This window comes from Rhinopithecus roxellana, chromosome 20 (assembly GCF_007565055.1).
Source record: "Rhinopithecus roxellana isolate Shanxi Qingling chromosome 20, ASM756505v1, whole genome shotgun sequence".
In the NCBI taxonomy this organism is placed as follows: Eukaryota; Metazoa; Chordata; class Mammalia; order Primates; family Cercopithecidae; genus Rhinopithecus; species Rhinopithecus roxellana.
In genome coordinates, this window is record NC_044568.1 from 50,909,276 (window position 1) to 50,930,468 (window position 21,193).

The 21,193-nt window shown below is 43.9% G+C and overlaps 1 protein-coding gene across 1 annotated transcript in view; it reads left to right on the plus strand.

Annotated features, from left to right (window-relative positions):
• Window positions 1-20,613, plus strand: part of LOC115895235 (RNA polymerase I-specific transcription initiation factor RRN3-like) — a 37,711-nt gene extending 17,098 nt beyond the window's left edge. Inside the window, 10 exon segments of the mRNA XM_030925060.1 lie at window positions 928-1,026; window positions 4,086-4,178; window positions 7,130-7,268; window positions 8,901-9,031; window positions 10,690-10,820; window positions 11,688-11,872; window positions 13,638-13,746; window positions 16,547-16,699; window positions 18,318-18,405; window positions 19,697-20,613. Coding sequence (XP_030780920.1) covers window positions 928-1,026; window positions 4,086-4,178; window positions 7,130-7,268; window positions 8,901-9,031; window positions 10,690-10,820; window positions 11,688-11,872; window positions 13,638-13,746; window positions 16,547-16,699; window positions 18,318-18,405; window positions 19,697-19,858 — 1,290 coding nt within the window. The 3' untranslated portion in view covers window positions 19,859-20,613.
• Window positions 20,614-21,193: the final 580 nt, after the last annotated feature.

Genomic DNA, 21,193 nt, shown 5'->3' on the forward strand with positions numbered 1-21,193 from the left:
AGTACAATGAAATATTAGCAATGAAAAGGAATGTTTTATATGTTACAACATGATTGGACCCTAAAAACATGCCAGAAGACTGTATTATATGATTCCATTTATATGAAAGGAATGGTTTACATGTTACAACATGATTGAACCCTAAAAACATGTATTATATGACTCCATTTATAGGAAATGTCTCAAAGAGGCAGATTCATAGAAAGACTAGTGGTTGCCAAGGTCTTCATTTTTTAGGGTTGCACTACTAATGGATATGGGATTTCTTTTTAGAGTGATTAAAATGTTATAAAATTGCTGGCTGAGCACAGTGGCTTATGCCTGTAATCACAGCACTTCGGGAGGCTGAAGTGAGAAGATCCAGGAGGTGAAGACTAGCCTGGGCAACATAGCGAGAACCTGTCTCTCTAAGAGGAAAAATTAACCAGATGTGGTGGTGTACACCTGTAGTTCTAGCTACTAGGGAGGCTGAGGAGGAAGGCTTGCTTATCCCGGGAATTCAGGGTTACAGTGAGCTATGATTGCACCACTGCACCCCAGCCTGAGAGAGAGCCAGACCCTGTCTCTAAAAGAAAATGTTCTGAAATTGATTATGTTGATGGTCACATAACTCAATATATCAATATATTAAAAACTTAAATTGTATACTTTAAGTTGGTGATTGTATGATTTATGAGTTTTATCAATACAGCTACTTAAACATCTATAGTTATGCAAATTAAAAATGTCATTTACTGAGGATAATTGAAATGATTATACTGAACATGATATGTATGTAGAAACAGTATAGTTTTTGTATTGCTGGATAGTCTGTTTTTTTCTGTTTAAATATTTGAAACTAAAGGTTGTGTAATTGATGTTTCGCTTACATAATTGTGAAACATTTATTCTCTGTTGAAATGTTTTATCTTATGTTTTCTGCTTTAGGAATGTTACGTTCATAACTTACTAAGGATTAGTGTGTATTTTCCAACCTTGAGGCATGAAATTCTGGAGCTTATTATTGAAAAGCTACTCAAGTTGGATGTAAGTATTGAGCAATCTATTTTTATTTTCATTTACTGACTTGAATTTGTTATAATCACAGTATGTGGAAACAATAGTCAGTGATATAAAAGAATCCACTTGGCCAGGCGTGGTGGTTCACACCTGTATTCCCAGCACTTTGGGAGGCCAAGGCAGGCAGATCACCTGAGGTTAGGAGTTGGAGACCAGCCTGGCCAACATGGTGAAACCCCATCTCTATAAAAATAAAAAAAAATTAGCCAGGCATGATGGCGAGTGCCTGTAATCCCAGCTACTCAGGAGACTGAGGTGGGAGAATTGGTTGAACTCGGGAGGCAGATCTTGCCGTGAGCCAAGACTGTGCCACTACACTCCAGCCTGGGTGACAGAGTGAGACTCCGTCTCAAAAAAAAAAAAAAAAAAGAAACCACTTGCACCGTTCTTTGCTTCCTTTCTTTAAATGTGTCTTGAACTCCATCTGTGTATGTGCTGGGAGTTGTAGACAGTTCCTTCTCATGATTGGAGAACAAGGCATTAAATACATAGTTAGCCAAATGTAAAAGTATGGTTGTGGAAAATGCTATGAATGAAACATACATTATGAGTTAGAGAAACTGATAGAATCGCAGTGGGGTCAGGAAGGGATTCCTAAGGAAGTGATTTTTCCTGTGTGGCCTTTCTTAAGGGCAGATTCTAATTATAAGCAGCTAAAACTTTGTTTCAGGAAGCCCGCACTAAGGTGCAGTGGGAATGAAAGGAAGTGGTGGATTCTGGTGACATTGTGAGGAAAGGTGAACTGGTCCTTGAGACTGGTTTGGAGGAGGGGAGGCAGACAGTAAGAGAAAGGAATCCTTCAGAGGTTGCTCCTTGTGGAGTCGAATCTTGGTGTTGCATTCATGGCAGTTAGAAATATCAGCAGGAGGCAGCTGGGAGAGGAGTTCCGTCTTGGCCAGGTTCAGTTGCTGGTGGACAGCCTACTAGAGAATACTCACCGGCAGTCGTGGCTGCAGGTGGGGACCTGAGCATAAACCTTTGGAAAGATACAGTTTAGGACGGGAGGAGAAGGGTGATCAGAAGTATGAGGAAAACCATGAGTCCAGATGCTCAGGAAGGATCTGCTGGAAGGAGGAGTTTGGTCAGCAACATCAGATACTGCTGTCATTTTTTTGGAAGGATGAAAAGAGCAACAGTCCTTGGATTTAGTGGTTAGAAGGTAGTCTTTGTTGCTTTCTGGAGGACCATGTCAGTGAAGAGGCAGAAACTGCATTTCAGGAGGGGATGTGGATGGTGGGGAAGCAGAAGTAGGGCTGTTGGAGACCTTGGTGCAGGATTGTGGTAGAAGGAGGGGACAGAGCAGGGCTAAGAGGCGTGGTTCAGGAGTGGGGAGATGTGAGCAGGTTTGTGGACTGAGGGGAGAGGAGCTTTGGTGGAGGAAAACATTGATGCTATACGGAAGCAGGAAAATGGAACGAGGTCTTAGAAGAGCTGGAGCTTGGGCCCATTGGTGCAGTGTTCACTTAGAGTTGCACCTCTCTGGCCAACTGTATGTGTACTCTTTATAGTGTTTCTCTGGTATATACTTAAGGAGCATTTTAGAATGTTTACAAAGAAGGTCAAGCATGGATAATAAAAAATGGCATGGTTTGAGTGGTATGTTAAGATATTTGAATGGTGATATACCAAAATAAATATTGAATAATTCACATTTGGCTTGCAGTTCATCATTTTTCTGCTCAGTTGATTGATGATATGTTTATTACACGATGTGTCTGTGAGTGTCTTGTACATAGAGGTGTTATTAGTCCATTTTCATGCTGCTGATAAAGACACAACTGAGCCTGGGAAGAAAAAGAAGTGTTTTATTTGTTTGTTTGTTTGTTTTTTTGAGACGGTGTCTTGCCCTGTTGCCCAGGCTGGAGTGCAGTGGCGCGATCTCGGCTCACTGCATCCTCCACCTCTTGGGTTCAAGCAATTCTCCTGCCTCAGCCTCCTGAGCAGCTGGGATTACAGGTGCATGCCACCGTGCCCGGCTGATTTTTTGTATTTTTAGTAGAGACGGGATTTCACTGTGTTAGCCAGGATGGTCTTGATGTCCTGACCTCATGATCCACCCACCTCAGCCTCCCAAAGTGCTGGGATTACAGGCGTGAGCCACCACACCTGGCTAAAAAAGAGGTTTAATTGGACTTACAGTTCCATATGGCTGGGGAGGCCTCAGAATCATGGCGGGAGGTGAAAGGCACTTCTTACATGGTGGCGGCAAGAGAAAATGAGGAAGATGTAAAAGTGGAAACCCCTGATAAAACCATCAGATCTCATGAGACTTATTCACTATCAGGAGAACAGTATGGAGGAAACCGACCCCATGATTCAAATTATCTCCCACTGGTCCCTCTCACAACGTGTTGGGATTATAGGAGTACAATTCAAGATGAGATTTGGGGCCGGGTGCAGTGGCTCACGCCTGTAATCCCAGCACTTTGGGGAGCTTAGGCGTGTGGATCACCTGAGGTCAGGAGTTCGAGACCAGCCTGACTAACATGGAGAAACCCCGTCTCTACTAAAAATACAAAATTAGCTGGGCACAGTGGCGCATGCCTATAATCCCAGCTACTTGGGAGGCTGAGGCAGGAGAATCGCTTGGACCTGGGAGGCGGAGGATGCGGTGAGCTGAGATCTTGCTATTGCACTCCAGCCTGAGCAACAAGAGTGAAACTCTGCCTCAAAAAAAAAAAAAAAAAAAAAGATGAAATTTGGGTGAGGACACAGAGCCAGACCATATCAGAGCTAGAATAAATGCTGAATTTGTTGAGGCTACCTGGCATAGAGCATCATGTGATAGTTCTTGTCGATTTTATATAAGTATGTGGTAAAAGGGGCTTGGTTTATTATATTTAAATTCCTTCATGACCTGGGTCAATTTACAGGCTTGCCCCATAATTGTGTATTGTGTTGGAGTGCAATATAAGGCACTAATCTGGACACCTTGAACTTGTTTATATCAGATGAATTTCCATCCCAAAGCAACGTAGTTGTATTTTTAAAATCCTTTAATTTTTTTTTTTTCCACTTTGTTATAGGTGAATGCATCCCGGCAGGATATTGAAGACACTGAAGAAACAGCAACTCAAACTTGTGGTGGGACAGATTCCACAGAAGGATTGTTTAATATGGTTAGCATTTTTTTTTTTTTTTTTTTTTTTTTTTTTTCTGAGACGGAGTCTCGCTCTGTCGCCCAGGCTGGAGTGCAGTGGCCGGATCTCGGCTCACTGCAAGCTCCGCCTCCCGGGTCCACGCCATTCTCCTGCCTCAGCCTCCCGAGTAGCTGGGACTACAGGCGCCCGCCACCTTGCCTGGCTCGTTTTTTTTTTGTATTTTTTAGTAGAGACGGGGTTTCACCATGTTAGCCAGGATGGTCTGGATCTCCTGACCTTGTGATCTGCCCGTCTCGGCCTCCCAAAGTGCTGGGATTACAGGCTTGAGCCACCGCGCCCGGCCAGGTTAGCATTTTATTAATGAAATTGACATGAGGTTTATCATAATCAAAGGGTAGAAACAGCTAGTGCTGCTTATCTTTGTTAAGGCTTTAGATCGAAAGAATTAAAGTAGTTTAGCAAACTTGAAAACGATTCCTTATATGAGTAATTTGCTGCCATGTCATTTAGCACTTAGCATAATTAGTTTATTTGGAAGGCTTTGAATTTGGGTTTGGTGAAGTACGTTTCCCTTTTGTTCTTATAACTTTAAGTGTTTTTTTTTTTTTTTTTTTTTTTTTTTTTTTTGAGACGGCGTCTCGCTTTGTCGCCTGGGCTGGAGTGCAGTGGCCGGATCTCAGCTCACTGCAAGCTCTGCCTCCCGGGTTTATGCCATTCTCCTGCCTCAGCCTCCTGAGTAGCTGGGACTACAGGCACCCGCCACCTCGCCCGGCTAGTTTTTTGTATTTTTTAGTAGAGACGGGGTTTCACCGTGTTAGCCAGGATGGTCTCGATCTCCTGACCTCGTGATCCGCCCGTCTCGGCCTCCCAAAGTGCTGGGATTACAGGCTGGAGCCACTGCGCCCGGCCAAGTGTTTGTTTTTGTAAGCCAGATGCTGTTTGTGAGGGCGTGGTTAATAGAAAAGCACACCTGTGTAATTTCTACATTTTACCACTTGTACGCTTTATAGCATTACTTGTTTGGGTGGTATCTGAAGTTGGGTACAGTGGAAGGAGAGTCTGAGACAGGGATTCAGGTGCCCTTGGGACAGAGGGTGTCAAGGAGCAGAAGAAGGCAGGGGAGCTTCAGGGCTGGGTCTTACTTGGGAGGTCGCTACAGCCTGATCCCACCAGGCACTCTGGGGCATGGATTGCTCTGCAGAGTTTGGTCCCAGCTTGAGACCAAGGAGATGTCCTTTTCTGACGCCTTGTCCATCAGTCATTGGTTCTAGGGGGAGGGCTGGAAAGAGTACAGCGGTGGTCCTGGCTCCTTTCTGCTCAGGGCAGCTCTTTGGAGAAAGTAGGCAGCTGTGAGCTGTTGGCCACTCGTTCTCACAGCAGTGGGGAGGTGGATATCCTGACCTGGAAAAGGGGGCCTGGCTCCAAAAGCACCCGCTATGGTGGGCACCAGGAGCAGAGGTAGGGGACATCTGTAACGTTTGCATGGCTAGCTCTCATTGGGTTTTCTCAATGAGAATCAGAAGCTGGTGCTGTGAGTCTTGGCTTTTATTTTAAATTTCACAGGTGGTTCTGATTCACATTCCTGAATGAGACCGCTGCCTGGAAAGGTGTCTGCATTTCTTTCTTTTTTTTCTTTTCTTTTTTAAATTTTTAAAAAAATTTTTATTTTTTTGAGATGGAGTCTTGCTCTGTTGCCCAGGCTAGAGTGCAGTGGCACATTCTCAGCTCACTGCAAGTTCTGCCTCCCTGGTTCAAGCAATTCTCCTGCCTCAGCCTCCTGAGTAGCTGGGATTACAGGCACCTGCCACCATGCCTGACTAATTTTTGCATTTTTAGTAGAGACGGGGTTTCACCATCTTGGCCTGCTGGCTTCGAACTCCTGACCTCGTGATCCACCCACCTTGGCCTCCCAAAGTGCTGGGATTACAGGCATGAGCCACCACGCCCGGGCCTTTTTTTTTTTTTTTTTTTTTGATTTGAGACAGGGTCTTGCTCTGTTGCCCCAGCTGGAGTGCAGTGTTGTGTGATCTTGGCCCATGCCAGCCTCGACCTCCTGGGCCCAAGTGATCTGCCCACCTCAGCCTCCCGAGTAGCTGGGACTACAGTACTGCCGCACCTGGCTGCGTTGTTTTGTATGTTTGTAGAGAGGTCTCACTATGTTGCCCAGGCTGGTCTTAAGCTCCTGAGCTCAAGTGATCCTCCTACCTCGGCCTCCCAAAATTTTGGTCATCACAGGCCTGGTCCATTTCTTTGTTTTACTTTTTTTTTTTTTTTGGTGGGGGACGGAGTCTTGCTCTGTTGCCCAGGCTGGAGTGCATGAACTCGGCTCACTGCAGCCTCTTCCACCTCCTGGTTGAAGCTATTCTCCTGCCCCTGCCTCCCGAGTAACTGGAATTATAGGCGTGCGCCACCACGCCTGGCTAATTTTTGTATTTTTAGTAGAGATGGAGTTTTACGATGTTGACCAGGCTGGTCTCAAACTCCTGACCTCAAGTGATCCCCCCCACCTCTGCCTCCCAAAGTGCTGGGATTATAGATGTGAGCTGCTTTGCCCAGCCTCTTTGTTTTATCTTTTAAGGGAAATAATCACCTATCATGGTTTTCCTACTAAACCACTTTCACATTTAATTTTTTTTTTTTTTTGAGACGGAGTCTCACTCTGTCGCCCAGGTTGGAGTGCAGTGGCGCAATCTCGGCTCACTGCAAGCTCCGCCTCCTGGGTTCACGCCATTCTCCTGCCTCAGCCTCCGGAGTAGCTGGGACAACAGGCACCTGCCACCACACCCAGCTAATTTTTTGTATTTTTAGTAGAGATGGGGTTTCACCATGTTAGCAAAGATGGTCTCGATCTCCTGACCTCATGATCCGCCCACCTCGGCCTCCCAAAGTGCTGGGATTACAGGTGTGAGCCACTGCGCCCGGCCCACATTGAATTTTTTAATGTTAGTATTTACTTTTTGTCTTCAAAGGATGAAGATGAAGAAACTGAACATGAAACAAAGATTGGTCCTGCACGGCTCGACCACATGGTGCATCCTGTAGCTGAGCGCCTGGACATCCTGATGTCTTTGGTTTTGTCCTACATGAAGGACGTCTGCTATGTAGATGGTAAATCACACTAGCTACTGTATATTGAACACCTGCAGTGTACCTGGCTTTGTGCTGGGCATTTTCCATCCATTATCTCTAGTACTAATAAAAATCCTGTAAAAATATCTATTGAGGATGAGTTTAAGATGGTTTAAAGAGGTCAAGTTACTTGCCAGTCACATAGCTTGAAAATGGGACTGGGATTCCGGCTGAGTTATATTTGTCTTCCGTCTTTTCACTGATTGTTGTATTGAAAGATTATGGAGTTTGGCCAGTTTTAGATCAAATTATGCTGAGGTTGCTGAATGCATTTAAGAATAGTGTAGAGGGCACTAATACATGGTGTTCTGTTACGTATTGAGTCTAGAGGGTCTTTCCCTGGCACCGTTGTGGTGCCGGTGTTAGTACTATATGTGCTTCTTGCCTTCATGGAACTTGAAAGGCTTTGCCATGCAAAAACAGAATTTTTTCCCATTCACATTGCTAAGATTTAAGATGAGCCGGGTGAGTCAGAATAATAGAACTGGAATCTGAATTGACTGCATTACTGTTGTAACGGTCTTGCTGCTATGAAAATAATACATGTTGGTTAGAGAACATTTGGAAACTACAGGAAAGGATAGAAACAATTTAAATGGCCACATTTCTTCTATTCAGAGAACCGCTATGAGCATTTTGAAGTTTGACGTTTTTCCCTTTTCTGTTAGCGTGTGTATATGTAGGAGTGAAGTTTTTAGTGGATTTGGGGGTCACACTAAACATAAATGTTTCATAATCTGCCCTTTACATGGATGCTGAAGGTGAACATTTTCTCACATCATTGCCTATTTTAAAATAATTGTTGTTGAATCCCAACACCTAGGCCAAGGTGGGAGAATCACCTGAGGCCAGCAGTTCAAGACTAACTAGCCTGGGCAACATAACAAGACCCCATCTCTAAAAAAAAAAATTTAATAATGAATGTTACTGATCACGTGGGTTTAACTGTCTCTTACTGTTTTCACCATTATAAGTGACAGTTATAATGAACATCCTTGTGCCATTATATTCAGTTGTCTACTAGCAGTAAAATGATTGGATCAGAGGTCTTTTGCTACACGAATTGTAGAATTGCCCTTCAGAAGGGTTTGCATTTCTGACCTTGCCACAGTGTGTGAGGTGAGGACCTGCTTCCTTGCAGGCGTTAGATTATTATACTTGGAAAATCTGTGCAAATTAAAAGTAGCATTTTGTTTTAATCCTATTTTAATGGCTAACGTCTTTTTTTTTTCTTTAATAGACACAGTCTTACTCTGTAACCCAGGCTGGAATGCATTGGTGGCACAAACATGGCTTAGTGCAGCCTTGACCTCCTGGGCTCAAGCGGTTCATCTGCCTCAGCCTTCCATGTAGCTGGGATCACAGGCATGCCACCATAATGTTTTGATTTTTTGTAGAGACAGAGCCTCACTATGTTGCCCAGGCTGCCCTTGAACTCCTGGGCTCCCTCCCATTTTGGCCTGCCAAACTGCTGGGATTGCAGGCAGGAGCCACTGTGCCTGGCTGGATAATGTTGTTTTTTAATGGTATTGTGTTTCTTATGAAAAATCTGGCAGATGAAACTTGAAAATATGCCTTTGTAAAAACTGAGATGACAAATTTTCTCCGTAGGTAAGGTTGATAACAACAAAACAAAGGATCTGTATCGTGACCTGATAAACATCTTTGACAAACTCCTGTTGCCCACCCATGCCTCCTGCCATGTGCAGTTTTTCATGTTTTACCTCTGTAGTTTCAAATTGGTGAGTAAGAATGTGATTAACATTATCTTAACTTATTTTGGTTTTGCTCGAAATTTTTCCCTAAAAACTGGGGTGGATGGAGACCTTGAAGTAAATAATTCTTTTCCGTGAGCTTACTTGCTAGTCTGCTTAATAAAATCGCATACTCTTTTCTTTTTTTTCCTTTCTTTTTTGTGAGACAGTCTCGCTCTGCTGCCCACTGCTGCAACCTCTGCCTCTTGGGCTCAAATGACTCTCAGGCCTTACCCTCTCGAGTAGCTAGGACCACAGGTTACCACACCTGGCTAATTTTTGTATTTTTAGTAGAGGCGGGGTTTCACCACGTTGGCCAGGCTGGTCTGGAACTCCTGACCGCAAGTGATCTGCCCGCCTCCTGCCCCCTAAAGCATTGGGATTACAAGTGTGAACCACTGTGTCCGGCTCACATCCCTTCCCATTACACTTGGAGAGAAAACAGATTGCTGCCTCCCGGCCCAGCTGGGTGCTCCGAAAATGTCATCCTGCCTTTTGGTCACTAGGTGGTGCTCTTCCCTTAAGCCTTTATTAAAATCTCATGGGGTAATTATCTGTATTTCCTTTATTCTTTCCAAGGGTTAAGTTGGAAAGAATAGCCCAAACCAACTTATTAATCTAGAATTTTAAAAACATTAGGCTGTGGATTTTTTTTTTTTTTGGTAGGGGAGAGAATATAGGAAGTTTTTCCTTCTCTGCAGTGGTTTTGTGGCTTCCTAGAGGTCGGGAGAGTGTTGGTTATGGGAAAGGAGGTTGAATTCTGTCTGCCCCCATGGGCGCGCCTAGCCTTAGAACAGCGCTGTTTAGGAGAAGTTGGAAGTTACACTCTTTGGTGAGAAGCTGTGTGTTTTTTTCCGTGATTGGTGGAATTACTGGAATACCAGCTGTACGTTAGTCCGTGTTTCTGTTCATGGTTGAGTTCAGTGTGTGCAGAGACCGGAAGGGAGCTTTGCACTCACAGGAGTGCCCCTGTGGAGCTCCATGGGATGTGGGTTATTGTTGATCACCAGTTCTGGCTGACATTGGAATCACTTGAAGAGCTTTTATAATATGCAGATTCCAAAGCCCTGTCACAAACCTATTGAATTTGTACCTCCCAGGTTGAATTTTGTTGTTGTTATTTTTTATTTTCTTTTGTTTTGTTTGGAGACGGAGTCTCACTCTGTCACCCAGGCTGGAGTGCAATGGCATGATCTCGGCTCACTGCAACCTCTGCTTCCTGGGTTCAAGTGATTATCCTGCCTCAGCCTCCCAAGTAGCTGGGATTGCAGGCACCTGCCACCATGCCTGGCTAATTTTTGTATTCTTAGTAGAGACAGGGTTTCTCCCTGTTGGCCAGGCTGGTCTCGAACTCCTGACCTCGGTGATCCACCCGCCTCGGCCTCCCACAGTGCTGGGATTACAGGTGTGAGCCACTGCGCCCGGCACCAGGTTGATTTTGATGCTTAGCTAGGTTTGGGATCCATTGAATTAACACCTGAGATGCCTTTTGTTTTTAATGTTATTCTCTCAACGTGTTTAAAAAATGAAGACCATGACATACTAGAACTTTTCCCTACATTGGTGAAGTAAAAATCTTAGGATTTTGATAGCCAGATTATCTTAGGCATTAAAAAAGATCACACCGACACCCTCTCTTTTTATAGGGATTCGCAGAGGCATTTTTGGAACATCTCTGGAAAAAATTGCAGGATCCAAGTAATCCTGCCATCATCAGGCAGGCTGCTGGAAATTATATTGGAAGCTTTTTGGCAAGAGCTAAATTTATTCCTCTTATGTAAGTAGCCTAATTTTCCAAGTACTTTTTAATATCATGCTTTAAAAAGAGTATAGCATTGTCTCCAGTCAGAAATATCTCCCTTTTTTTTGGTATGTTTTTAAAGTGAATAAAATTCCTACTCTGTGCAAGATGTTTATATTTCTAAGCAGTGATTTTAGAATAAAGTGTCTCCTTTTTTTATATATAAAACCCCATATGTAAGGCTTTTGTCATCTCTTCTGTGTGGTTGCACTTAAAGATCCATTTGTTTTTGTGGATAGAGAACAGTGTTGTATACTGTTTTGATTCTTTTTGTAGGTTTATCATTTTTTTCATTTGCGTTCCGAATCCATTGTATCTGTTAAAGCTGAAGAAAAACCCTTTTAAAGGTAATAGATCTCTCTAGAAGGCCAGTTTCTTCCAGTGGCCCGTGAAGGTATCTTTGGACAAGGATGCTGTTGAAACCCTTCCCCGACCACAAAATGGTTGACCATAGGACTTGACTAGGATGCATCAGGGAATACTGAAGTCCACCAGACTATCTTTCTCTTAGGAGATGTTGGTGAACTTGTCCTATTTGGCCAGTCACCCTAAGAGGGTGCCTTTGAGATGGTTAGGAGAACCTGCTTTCCATCCCTTGGGACGTCCTTAGGGGCTCACCTGTTCCTAGAAGGTCAGAGCTACTTTGCCTTGTAACTGGAAGGTTGTCTTCCTACGCACCCATCCATATCCTTCCTTTCTTTGCTTTTCCTCTATGCCCATGGGTATTATTTAAAGAAACCTATGAACTTAGCGTGGTTTGTAATGAAAGGCAGTTGTGTGTTTTTATGTTATTCTGGTTTTTTTATGAAGTATAAAGTTGACTTGAATTTTTCTTTTCTCTAGTACTGTAAAATCGTGCCTAGATCTTTTGGTTAACTGGCTGCACATATACCTTAATAACCAGGATTTGGGAACAAAGGCATTCTGCGACGTTGCTCTTCATGGACCATTTTACTCAGCCTGCCAAGCTGTGTTCTACACCTTTGTTTTTAGACACAAGCAGCTTTTGAGCGGAAACCTGAAAGAAGGTCAGTGTTGTGGGAGTGTGGGACTCGATTTTCCTTGTGTTCTTGTCACCCTTAGAATGGTGATTCTTTACTTTTTTGAGATTTTTATTAAAAACTCTGGATGCAGAAAACTGCATGTACACTCAAACTTTTAATAATAATTTCAAGCAGCTCATAGGCCCCTGCAAACCCCTTAAGATGGATTTGAGGTTAAGAAAGAGGTTTTTGGTTTTGAAGGTTTGAAATGCGAAGATGTCTCCAGAGGTGAGGCTGAGCCCTGGGCTCTGCCAGCGCCCTGTACAAAGCTTCAGGTGGATGCACCTTCTCTTTGTTGTCCTTGTAACAGCCCAGTAAATGGCAGGTATTCTCCCTTTACAGATGGCACCAAAGCGCAGGGAAGTCATTTTCCCAAGATCACATGGTTATGGGCAGGATTAGAAAACCGAAGGCAGGTTCAGCTGAGCCTAAAGTTTGGGTTTATATAGATTAAACTCTGCCTGAAGCCTTGAGACTTAATTCACCAGTATTGCTTTGCTAATTTCTAATAGTTACTTATAATTCAAATCTCTCAGTTGAAACTTACTAGATTAGTGTATTTTAGTTGAAGAGAGTCTCCAAGAACAGTGTTTATAAGTCATTGTAAATTGTTCTGTTTATGTTTATGAATAATTCACATGGTTTTGTGGGCCACTTCCTCTCAAGCAGGGTCCCTCAACCTCACACGATTGACATTTGGGTGCATCATTCTTCACTGTTGGGGGCTGTCCTCTGCACTGTAGGATGTTTAAAAGCCTCTGCCTACTAGCTGCCAACAGCAGTCCCCGACCACCCCCAGTTGTGACAACTAAAACTATCTCCAGACACTGCCATGTGTCCTCTGCGGGGAACACAGTCTCCTTGGGTTAACAGCCAGAGCTCTAAACTGAAAGTTGTACGTGTTGCATTATATATATTTACCTACATTCTACATGCTTCTAAAAAGATGTTGTATGAACTAGTCGGATGAGGTTTTATCACAAGATAAGTAAATATAAGCTCTGCTTTTCTTTGTATAAATTAATGCCAGGAATCTGAATTGAAGATCTTGTTTTTGTAAGCTGTGACATCCCATTTAGGTAATTTTTATCAAAATATGCATCAAAGAAACTCCTAAGAAAATACATTTAAGTATAAGTTGGTCACCTTGACTCTTAAAATAAATGTGATGTCTTTCTTTTACTCATGTAGGAGAGAATTTATTCATTAAGAAAGTGGTTTCTGTCTAAATTTGCCTTCTGTTGAGGTAGAAGGCACATTTGGAGTTCTCTTGTTTAGAAAAAAAAAAATAAAAAAAAAACTACAAATGACTACTGTGTACCTGAAAACAGCGTTCAGCTTCACTAATGAGACGTGCTAGCTAGAATCAAATTGCTGTTTTGTTTTGTTGCCTGTAATGATCGTTAGTTGAAACCAAATCACAAGGTGTTTTTTCCCCTCTGTATTAACTCAGCGTATACGGAGCTTACAAACGTATGAACTTCCAGTTGTCATGGAATCTTACAGCCTGCTACTTCCTGAGTTTTCTTTAGAGAAGCTGCCTTGGTGATCAATGAATGTGGTTAGCCTAGTGAGACTCTTCTGGGCCATACACGGTGTGACTATCTGCATGGACCTTTATTTAAAGCATTTCTGCAAATTTTTTTTTTTTTTTAATGTGTGGTAATTTGTGCTTTTAAAGATATCTTACACTTTTCACTTATATTTGTACCTCTAAAAAAATCTTTTTTTTTTTTTTTTTTAACCAAAGGTTTGCGGTATCTTCAGAGTCTGAATTTTGAGCGGATAGTGATGAGCCAGCTAAATCCCCTGAAGGTTTGCCTGCCCTCCGTGGTTAACTTTTTTGCTGCAATCACAAAGTAAGTTATTTACACTTTCTTGATGGGAGTTATTTAAAATATTTTTATTTATGTTTATCTAGTATTATAAGAGTCTGTTAAATTTCTGTGAAATTAGTAACATTCTAAAAGGCCAGGCGTGGTGGCTGACGCCTATAATCTCAACATTTTGGGAGGCTGAGGTGGGAGGATTGCTTGAGGCCAGAAGTTAAAGACCAGCCTGAACAACATAGTGAGACCCTGTCTCTACAAAACATTTTAAAAAATTAGCTGGGTGTGGTGGCCTGTGCCCGTAGTCCCCACTACTCAGGAGGCTGAGGTAGGAGGATCACTTGATCCCAGGAGGTCAAGGATGCCGTGAGCCCTGATAATACCACTGCACTCCAGTCTGGGCTCCAGAATGAGACCCTGTCTCTTAAACAAAAACAACCCAGTCCTTGCAGGAAATATTGTAATGCAGCTATTGTTTTTGTACTTTAATGGCATTGGAAATTGCTGCTACTTCTTATCCAAAGGGCATAATTCAGCAGAAGCCTAGGCCCTTTGAAATAAGTGAGGCAGCCAGTAAGCTGAGAGGGGCAAAGCCATAGATGCTTATTAGAGTGACTCCTGTAATTATAACAGAAATAAACTGGACGTGAGGCAAATGTTGACCAGTAAGAGATTGGTTTAGAGAGTACTGTTCTCTCAGGTCTGGTAGCTATGGTTAATTCCTAGCCTTTCCTCTGTGCCAGGCAGTTCTCAGCACTTTATATAGAACTCATTTGATCCTCAAACAACCCTCTAGGATGAAACCCTGTTTATCAGTGGGGAGGTGGAGGTACAGAGAGGTGAAATCACTTACCTGAAGTCATAGAGCTAGACTGGCGGCACAGATTTAAATGTAGTCTGGTTCCTTTGTAAGCTTTCACTAAGTTATTCTGCTTTATGGAGAAAGCGAATTGGAGAATTGAATATTTAATGAGGCTATTCAGGCCGGATCATAGCCTATAATCTTCAACAGGTAAGGGCCAGCAGCTTGCTGAGATCCTTCAGCCTCTTTAGTTCTCCTTTGCTAGGCATCTGGTTCAAGGTACCCTCTCTTCTGAGATCTCAGTGATAGTAAAGGATCCATAGGAAAAGGCATCAAGAGACCGACAAGCAGCAGCGGTGAGTGGTGGAGGCTTCAGCACGTTGGTTAAGATGGTGAGCAGCTCGAAGAGCGAGGATGGATGAAGAAAGCAGAGGCCGCTGCCCTAGTATATTCTCGGGGTGGGGACAGAGGACTGCATTTGTGAACCAGCTGGTCCAGGGGCTCTCGATTTGGGGTTGGCATGCGCATTGGAGATACAGAGTGTGATGCCATGTGAGGCTGAGAGCAAGGGAATGAAATAAAGGTCTCTGCCTAGGTACAGATATGGTAAATAAAGGTGTGTACTGTTCTGTAGGTGTTGCTTTTGCCTGCTTGACGGTTTTGAGATGGAACCATATTGACACAAAGCTTTATTTTGATTTTAACTGCTATGTTATGTTCTGGGAATCTTTTTAATTGAGTCTTTGTTGGGATTTCATCTGTTAGTTTTTGTCTTTTTTTTTTTTTTCTGAGACAAGGTCTTGCTCTGTCACCCAGACTGGAGTGCAGTGGCGCGATCTTAGCTCACTACAAGCACCGCCTCCTAGGCTCATGCAGTTCTCATGCCTCAGCCTCCCGAGTAGCTGGGTCTACAGGCACCTGCCACCACGCCCAGCTAATTTTTGTATTTTTAGTAGAGATGGGGTTTCACCCTGTTGACCAGGCGGGTCTCAAACTCCTGAGCTCAAGTGAACTGCCTGCCTCAGCCTCCCAAAGTGCTGGGATTACAGGTGTGAGCCACCGTGCCCGGCTGGCTGTGTTCGTGTTTTAGCACTCAGGAACATTCTTGTGTGTGTGTCCTTGTGTGTGGACACATGCTTCCTTGTCACACACCCGGAAGTGCGGTCAGCTGCGGGGTTGTAGGAGATGCAGATCTTCAACTTAACCTGATAGTGCAAACCACCCTCCAGTGTGGTTTTGCTGATGTGGCCTCCACCAGGAGGAGGGGTCAAGGGCCATGAGCCTCGGCTAACAGGACAGAAATCGAAGTATGTGGCTTGAAGTTGCCATGGTGACCTGAGAACCTGAGGTGGAGAGTGACAGAAGCGAGATCTAAGTCCTCATCTTGGAGAAGCCGTCCAATAAATAATTTTTCAAGTTGCTCAATCATTTAGAGACAACTACCAGAAAAACTAAAAACATAATTGTCTTTTTTAATTTTATGCTTTTTTCTATGCATTTAACTGTTCTCGCTCAGCATGTCTAGTCCTTTCTCTGCCTGTTTCTGAGGTCATGACTTAGTCAACCCCATACCCCTCCTTCAGTAAAGGCTTATCTTCAGTGCTTCTTCAGCAAGTCTCCTCACCAACCACTATTTCCTCCTGAGTAACTCCTGAATCCCTTTTCCACCAACCCTTTAATTCTTTTGCAAACAGTAAAAATAAAGACACCTAGAGTTATGGAATCTAAGAGTTTTGCCTTGCAAACAGTTATTTTTAATGAGTAATAGCTATTACTCAGTAAAATCTAAGCCCAGTTTTGCATTCTGAGTGATAGCCACATTTTCTTTCTCCTTAGCAAACTTGAAAATAGAAGACCCAGAGAACAGTACCCTAGAAGTGTTACTTTCTGCTTTATATTGTTATTTTTACTAGCACTTGTTATGTTCAGCAGTTTCTCTGTGGTGGGTATAGTTGTCACACACAGCTCACATCTGCACAGAGTCACTCCAGCGTGTTAATGCCTCTGTGTTGTTGTTTTGTTCCACAGTAAGTACCAGCTCGTCTTCTGCTACACCATCATTGAGAGGAACAATCGCCAGATGCTGCCAGTCATTGGAAGTACCGCTGGAGGAGACTCAGTGCAGACCTGCACAAACCCGCTGGATACCTTCTTCCCCTTTGATCCCTGTGTGTTGAAGAGGTAGGTACTTTAAACCTTGACACTGGAGGAGGTGGATTTATACGTGATACATGTTTGCTTTTCCCAAGATTGGGATTTAGGGCTCTTCGCTGGAAGTGGCCCTTCCTCGCTGTTGATGAGCGTCTCGTGGTCTCCCTGCGTCTGTTTCACAGGCCCAAAGTAGAGGATGCCTCGCGGGACTTGCCGAGTGGCGCAGGCACCCCAGAGTGGGTAGATCTTTGCCTCACTAGGAGCCAGATTGACACCAAGGGTTTTTGTTTTATTTTTTATGTTTACTTAAACTGTTATTTAAACATATAAGGTCATGGGGATAACAGTGCCAGGATAGGGGAGGGTGCTGTCTTTTCCTGCTGCATGATTTTCTGTCAAGTGCCTTGTTCCTTCCTCTAGAGACCACATCCCATTCTGTTGCGCAGGATAAACAAAAACCAAACGACTGGCTGAGCGCAATGGCTCACGCTTGTAATCCCAGCACTTAGGGAGGCTGAGGCATGCAGATCACTTGAGGTTAGGAGTTCGAGACCAGCCTAGCCAAGATGGTGAAACCCTGTCTCTACTAAAAATACAAAAATGAGCCGGGTGTGTCGGCAGGTGCCTGTAATCCCAGCTACTCAGGAGGCTGAGGCAGGAGAATCACTTGAACACGGGAGGTGTAGGTTGCAGTGAGCTCAGATTGCGCCATTGCACTCCAGCCTGCAGCCTGGGCAACAGAGTGAGACTCTGTCTCAGAAAAAAAAACAAAAGAAACAAAAAAACCACGATTTAGGTAGATGAATTATTCTAGAAAACCACTGGGCCAGCCTTAACTTGGCACTTGTATAAGGAAGCAGGATTTTTGCTTATTATGGTTTCTAAAATAACTAGCAGCATCATGACCATCTGGGATTGTCTGGTCCCTGAAGTCTTGATTGACTGAAACCAGATTAGTTGTTTTTCCTAGACTTACTTTTCAGCAAATTACTACAGAAATATAAAAAAGAGAGTTCCAGAATATTAGTTTCATTTTCATTTGGATATACTATATATAACTGACTTGTCAGTCTTTGTAAAGTTTAGAAACAATTTCACTTGAAAATGGAAAGATGAAAAACGGCAGTTCAATACTCCATCGGCGTGAGTGAATGAACTCTTATACAGAAAGAGCCACATTAGTTACAGCATTTACATAGAGGGTTTTTGTTTGTTTGTTTTTGTTTTTTGAGATGGAGTCTTGCTCTGTTGCCCAGGCTGGAGTGCAGTGGCGTGATCTCAGCTCACTGCAAGCTCTGCCTCCCAGGTTCATGCCATTCTGCTGCAGCCTCCCAAGTAGCTGTGACTACAGGCACCCGCCACCAAGCCTGGCTAATTGTTTGTATTTTTGGTAGAGACAGGGTTTCACCGTGTTAGCTAGGATGGTCTCGATCTCCTGACCTTGTGATCCGCCTGCCTCGGCCTCCCAAAGTGCTGGGATTACGGGCGTGAGCCACCGCGCCCGGCCGGGTTTTTTTAATGTAATTATTTGAGCTGTAGTTTTCACTTCTTGGTTTTGGGTAATAGGTGTTGTGAGAAAAGATCCAAACTAGTTTTGACTTCTGCTGAAGTGTTTAACTTGACTTTGAAATGTGATCTTTGTTGACAGGTCAAAGCAATTCATTGATCCTATTTATCAGATATGGGAAGGCATGAGTGCTGAAGAGCTACAGGAATTCAAGAAACCCATGAAAAAGGTCAGTTTGTGATTGAGCACACTCTCTCGGAATCTCCTGGTTTCAGGTCACAGTCAGACAGTAAGTGGCAAGTCGCTCATGCGTGTAATTCCCTCACTTTAGGGGGTCAAGGCCAGAGGATTGCTTGAGACCAGCCTGGGCAACGCAGTGATACCCTGTTTCTACAAAAAAATTTTAAATTAGCTGGGTGTGGTGATGCACACCTGTAGTCCCAGCTCCTCTGGAGGCTGAGGTGGGAGGTCAAGGCTGCAGTGAGCTGTAAATGCAGTTCGGCACTGCAGCCTGGGTGACAGAGCAAGACCCTGTTTTCTTTAAAAAAGCACCCCGAAACCGTGTCTTACTCCTTCTGCCTTTAAGAAATTCCAAACCCAGGTTTTGTTGTTATGTAGCGTCTGTGGCTTTTTTTGATAAGTTGCTTAAACGAGACACCTCACATACTGACGTGTGAGAAGTGAAGGTTAATTACAAATTAGCTGACCAAATTTAGATCTTTGCTACTTGCGCATTCTCACCAAGTAACAATCTCCAGTTGACTCATATTAAAATTGCCCCAGCAGTTTCCATTGATTTTGTAGATCTTCATGGATGGGTGGCGAAGACGCAGGTTGCAACATACCCTCCAGGTCACATGAGGCGGAGCTGAGACGGTTACAGTTAGAGAGGAAAGTTAGAATCCAGTGATGAAGAATTTTGCTGCTCTGTTGCTTGGGAGCACATTTGTTTTTGCGTTAAAAGCAGCTTCAAGATGGCTTTTTTGTTGTTGTTTTTAATAAGGAGCCATTGGAAAGCTCATTTCGTCTTTTTCTTTATGTTTTGCGTTTGTCGAGGGGCGTGTAATTCATTCACATTGTGTTAGGTACAAGAGCTCTAACACTGGGCAAGAATGACTCGTCATGTTTCCTGCCCCCATTGAGCTTCAAATCTGTTTGCAAGTCAGACTTTAAACAAATGATTACAACATGTGATGAGCAGGTATGTGGGTATGCTGGTAAGAAGGAAGTGCTTCTCCGAGGGAGCTTTTTTCTGTTCTGTTTTGTTTGTTTTTTTTAGAGACATGGTCCCGCTATGTTGCCCAGGCTGGATTCGGAACTCTTGAACTCAAGCAGTCCTCCCACCTCAGCCTCCCAAGTAGCTGGGGCTACAGGCGTGTGCCACTACACTGGCTTTCTTTTGAAATTAAGATACTTTCTTCACCATCTGTACAGACCTAACACCTTCCTGAGGAAGGAATTGTTGAAAGCTTTTCAGTCAGCACTGGTGATCTTACTGATGATTTCTGATGTTTCTACAGGAGATAGTGGAAGATGAAGATGATGACTTTCTGAAAGGTGAAGTGCCCCAGAATGATACCGTGATTGGGATCACACCGAGCTCCTTCGACGCGCATTTCCGAAGTCCTTCAAGTAGTGTGGGCTCCCCACCCATGTTGTACATGCAACCCAGTCCCCTCTGACCGCAGAGATTTGTGACTGAGATGTGACATTTGGGATTCCCCATCACCCGTCATGCCCTCAGCACCCAGCTTGTGCCATTGGGCATTGATGGCACTGAACTAGAATGAGGGCCTGCCTTGGCTGTGGCATCGCCAGCTTAGACTGAATCAGGCATCGGAAGACTGGGTGTTTTTTTTTTTTGTTCCCCTTACAGACAAAATGAAAAGACTGACTGTCATGTGCAATATTTTACAGTGGGGTTGATGATACATTTGGAAGGATTTGCTTGTTTAATATGTACATTTTTTGTGTTAACAGCTTTTTGACACAGTTACCAGGTAATTTCTAATATAGGCAGCAGACTGTTTTCATGGGTCACTGTTCTGACATGGGTTTTGTCAGATCCGTGGTCCTGGGATTTTGCTGATCAGCTTTCAGTGAAGAATCCTCTAGGATAAAACTCCTATTTAAAGACTTTAACTCGAAAGTGTTTATTTTGGCTACATTGTTCACCTTCTGCTGTATTGGCATTTGTCTGTTGGGATTTCAAGGGAGTGTAGAGAAGATAGAAGGAAAGCGGAGAGCTGGCGTGACGTGGTCTGGGACACGGTTGAAGCTGGCACTGAAGGAGATCTTGTGGGACTTCAGAGACCAACAGAAGCCCATGGGGGGCCGGGCGCGGTGGCTCAAGCCTGTAATCCCAGCACTTTGGGAGGCCGAGACGGGCGGATCACGAGGTCAGGAGATCGAGACCATCCTGGCTAACATGGTGAAACCCCGTCTCTACTAAAAATACAAAAAACTAGCCGGGCGACGTGGCGGGCGCCTGTAGTCCCAGCTACTTGGGAGGCTGAGGCAGGTGAATGGCGTGAACCCGGGAGGCGGAGCTTGCAGTGAGCTGAGATCCGGCCACTGCACTCCAGCCTGGGCGGCAGAGCGAGACTCCGTCTCAAAAAAAAAAAAAAAAAAAAAAGCCCATAGGGAAGAGAGAGAAGATTTAGGGAAACAGAATCAGACGTGTAATATACTTGGCACAGCGAAAACATGGATTTAAAAGACAAAAAATGGAGGTCCAGGTAGATGTAATTCACATGGACTGAAAGTGAGCCTGGGCTTGTGTAAAACACACGAGATTGTATTTGACCCCTTGGCTCTCAGGCGTCCCCGTTAGATCTAGAACTGCTCCTTGTAGCCATTAGATCGAGTCGGTTTTGATCTGCATAAGTTGGTTATTGAGATTTCTTTGTCCCAACAGGAACGTTTGTTTAGATTATTTGGTGTTACGGTTTTGCTCACAACAGTAGGTGGAAGTTCCTAGTGCGGTGTTCATCTGATGGCTGTGCGTATCGTAGATC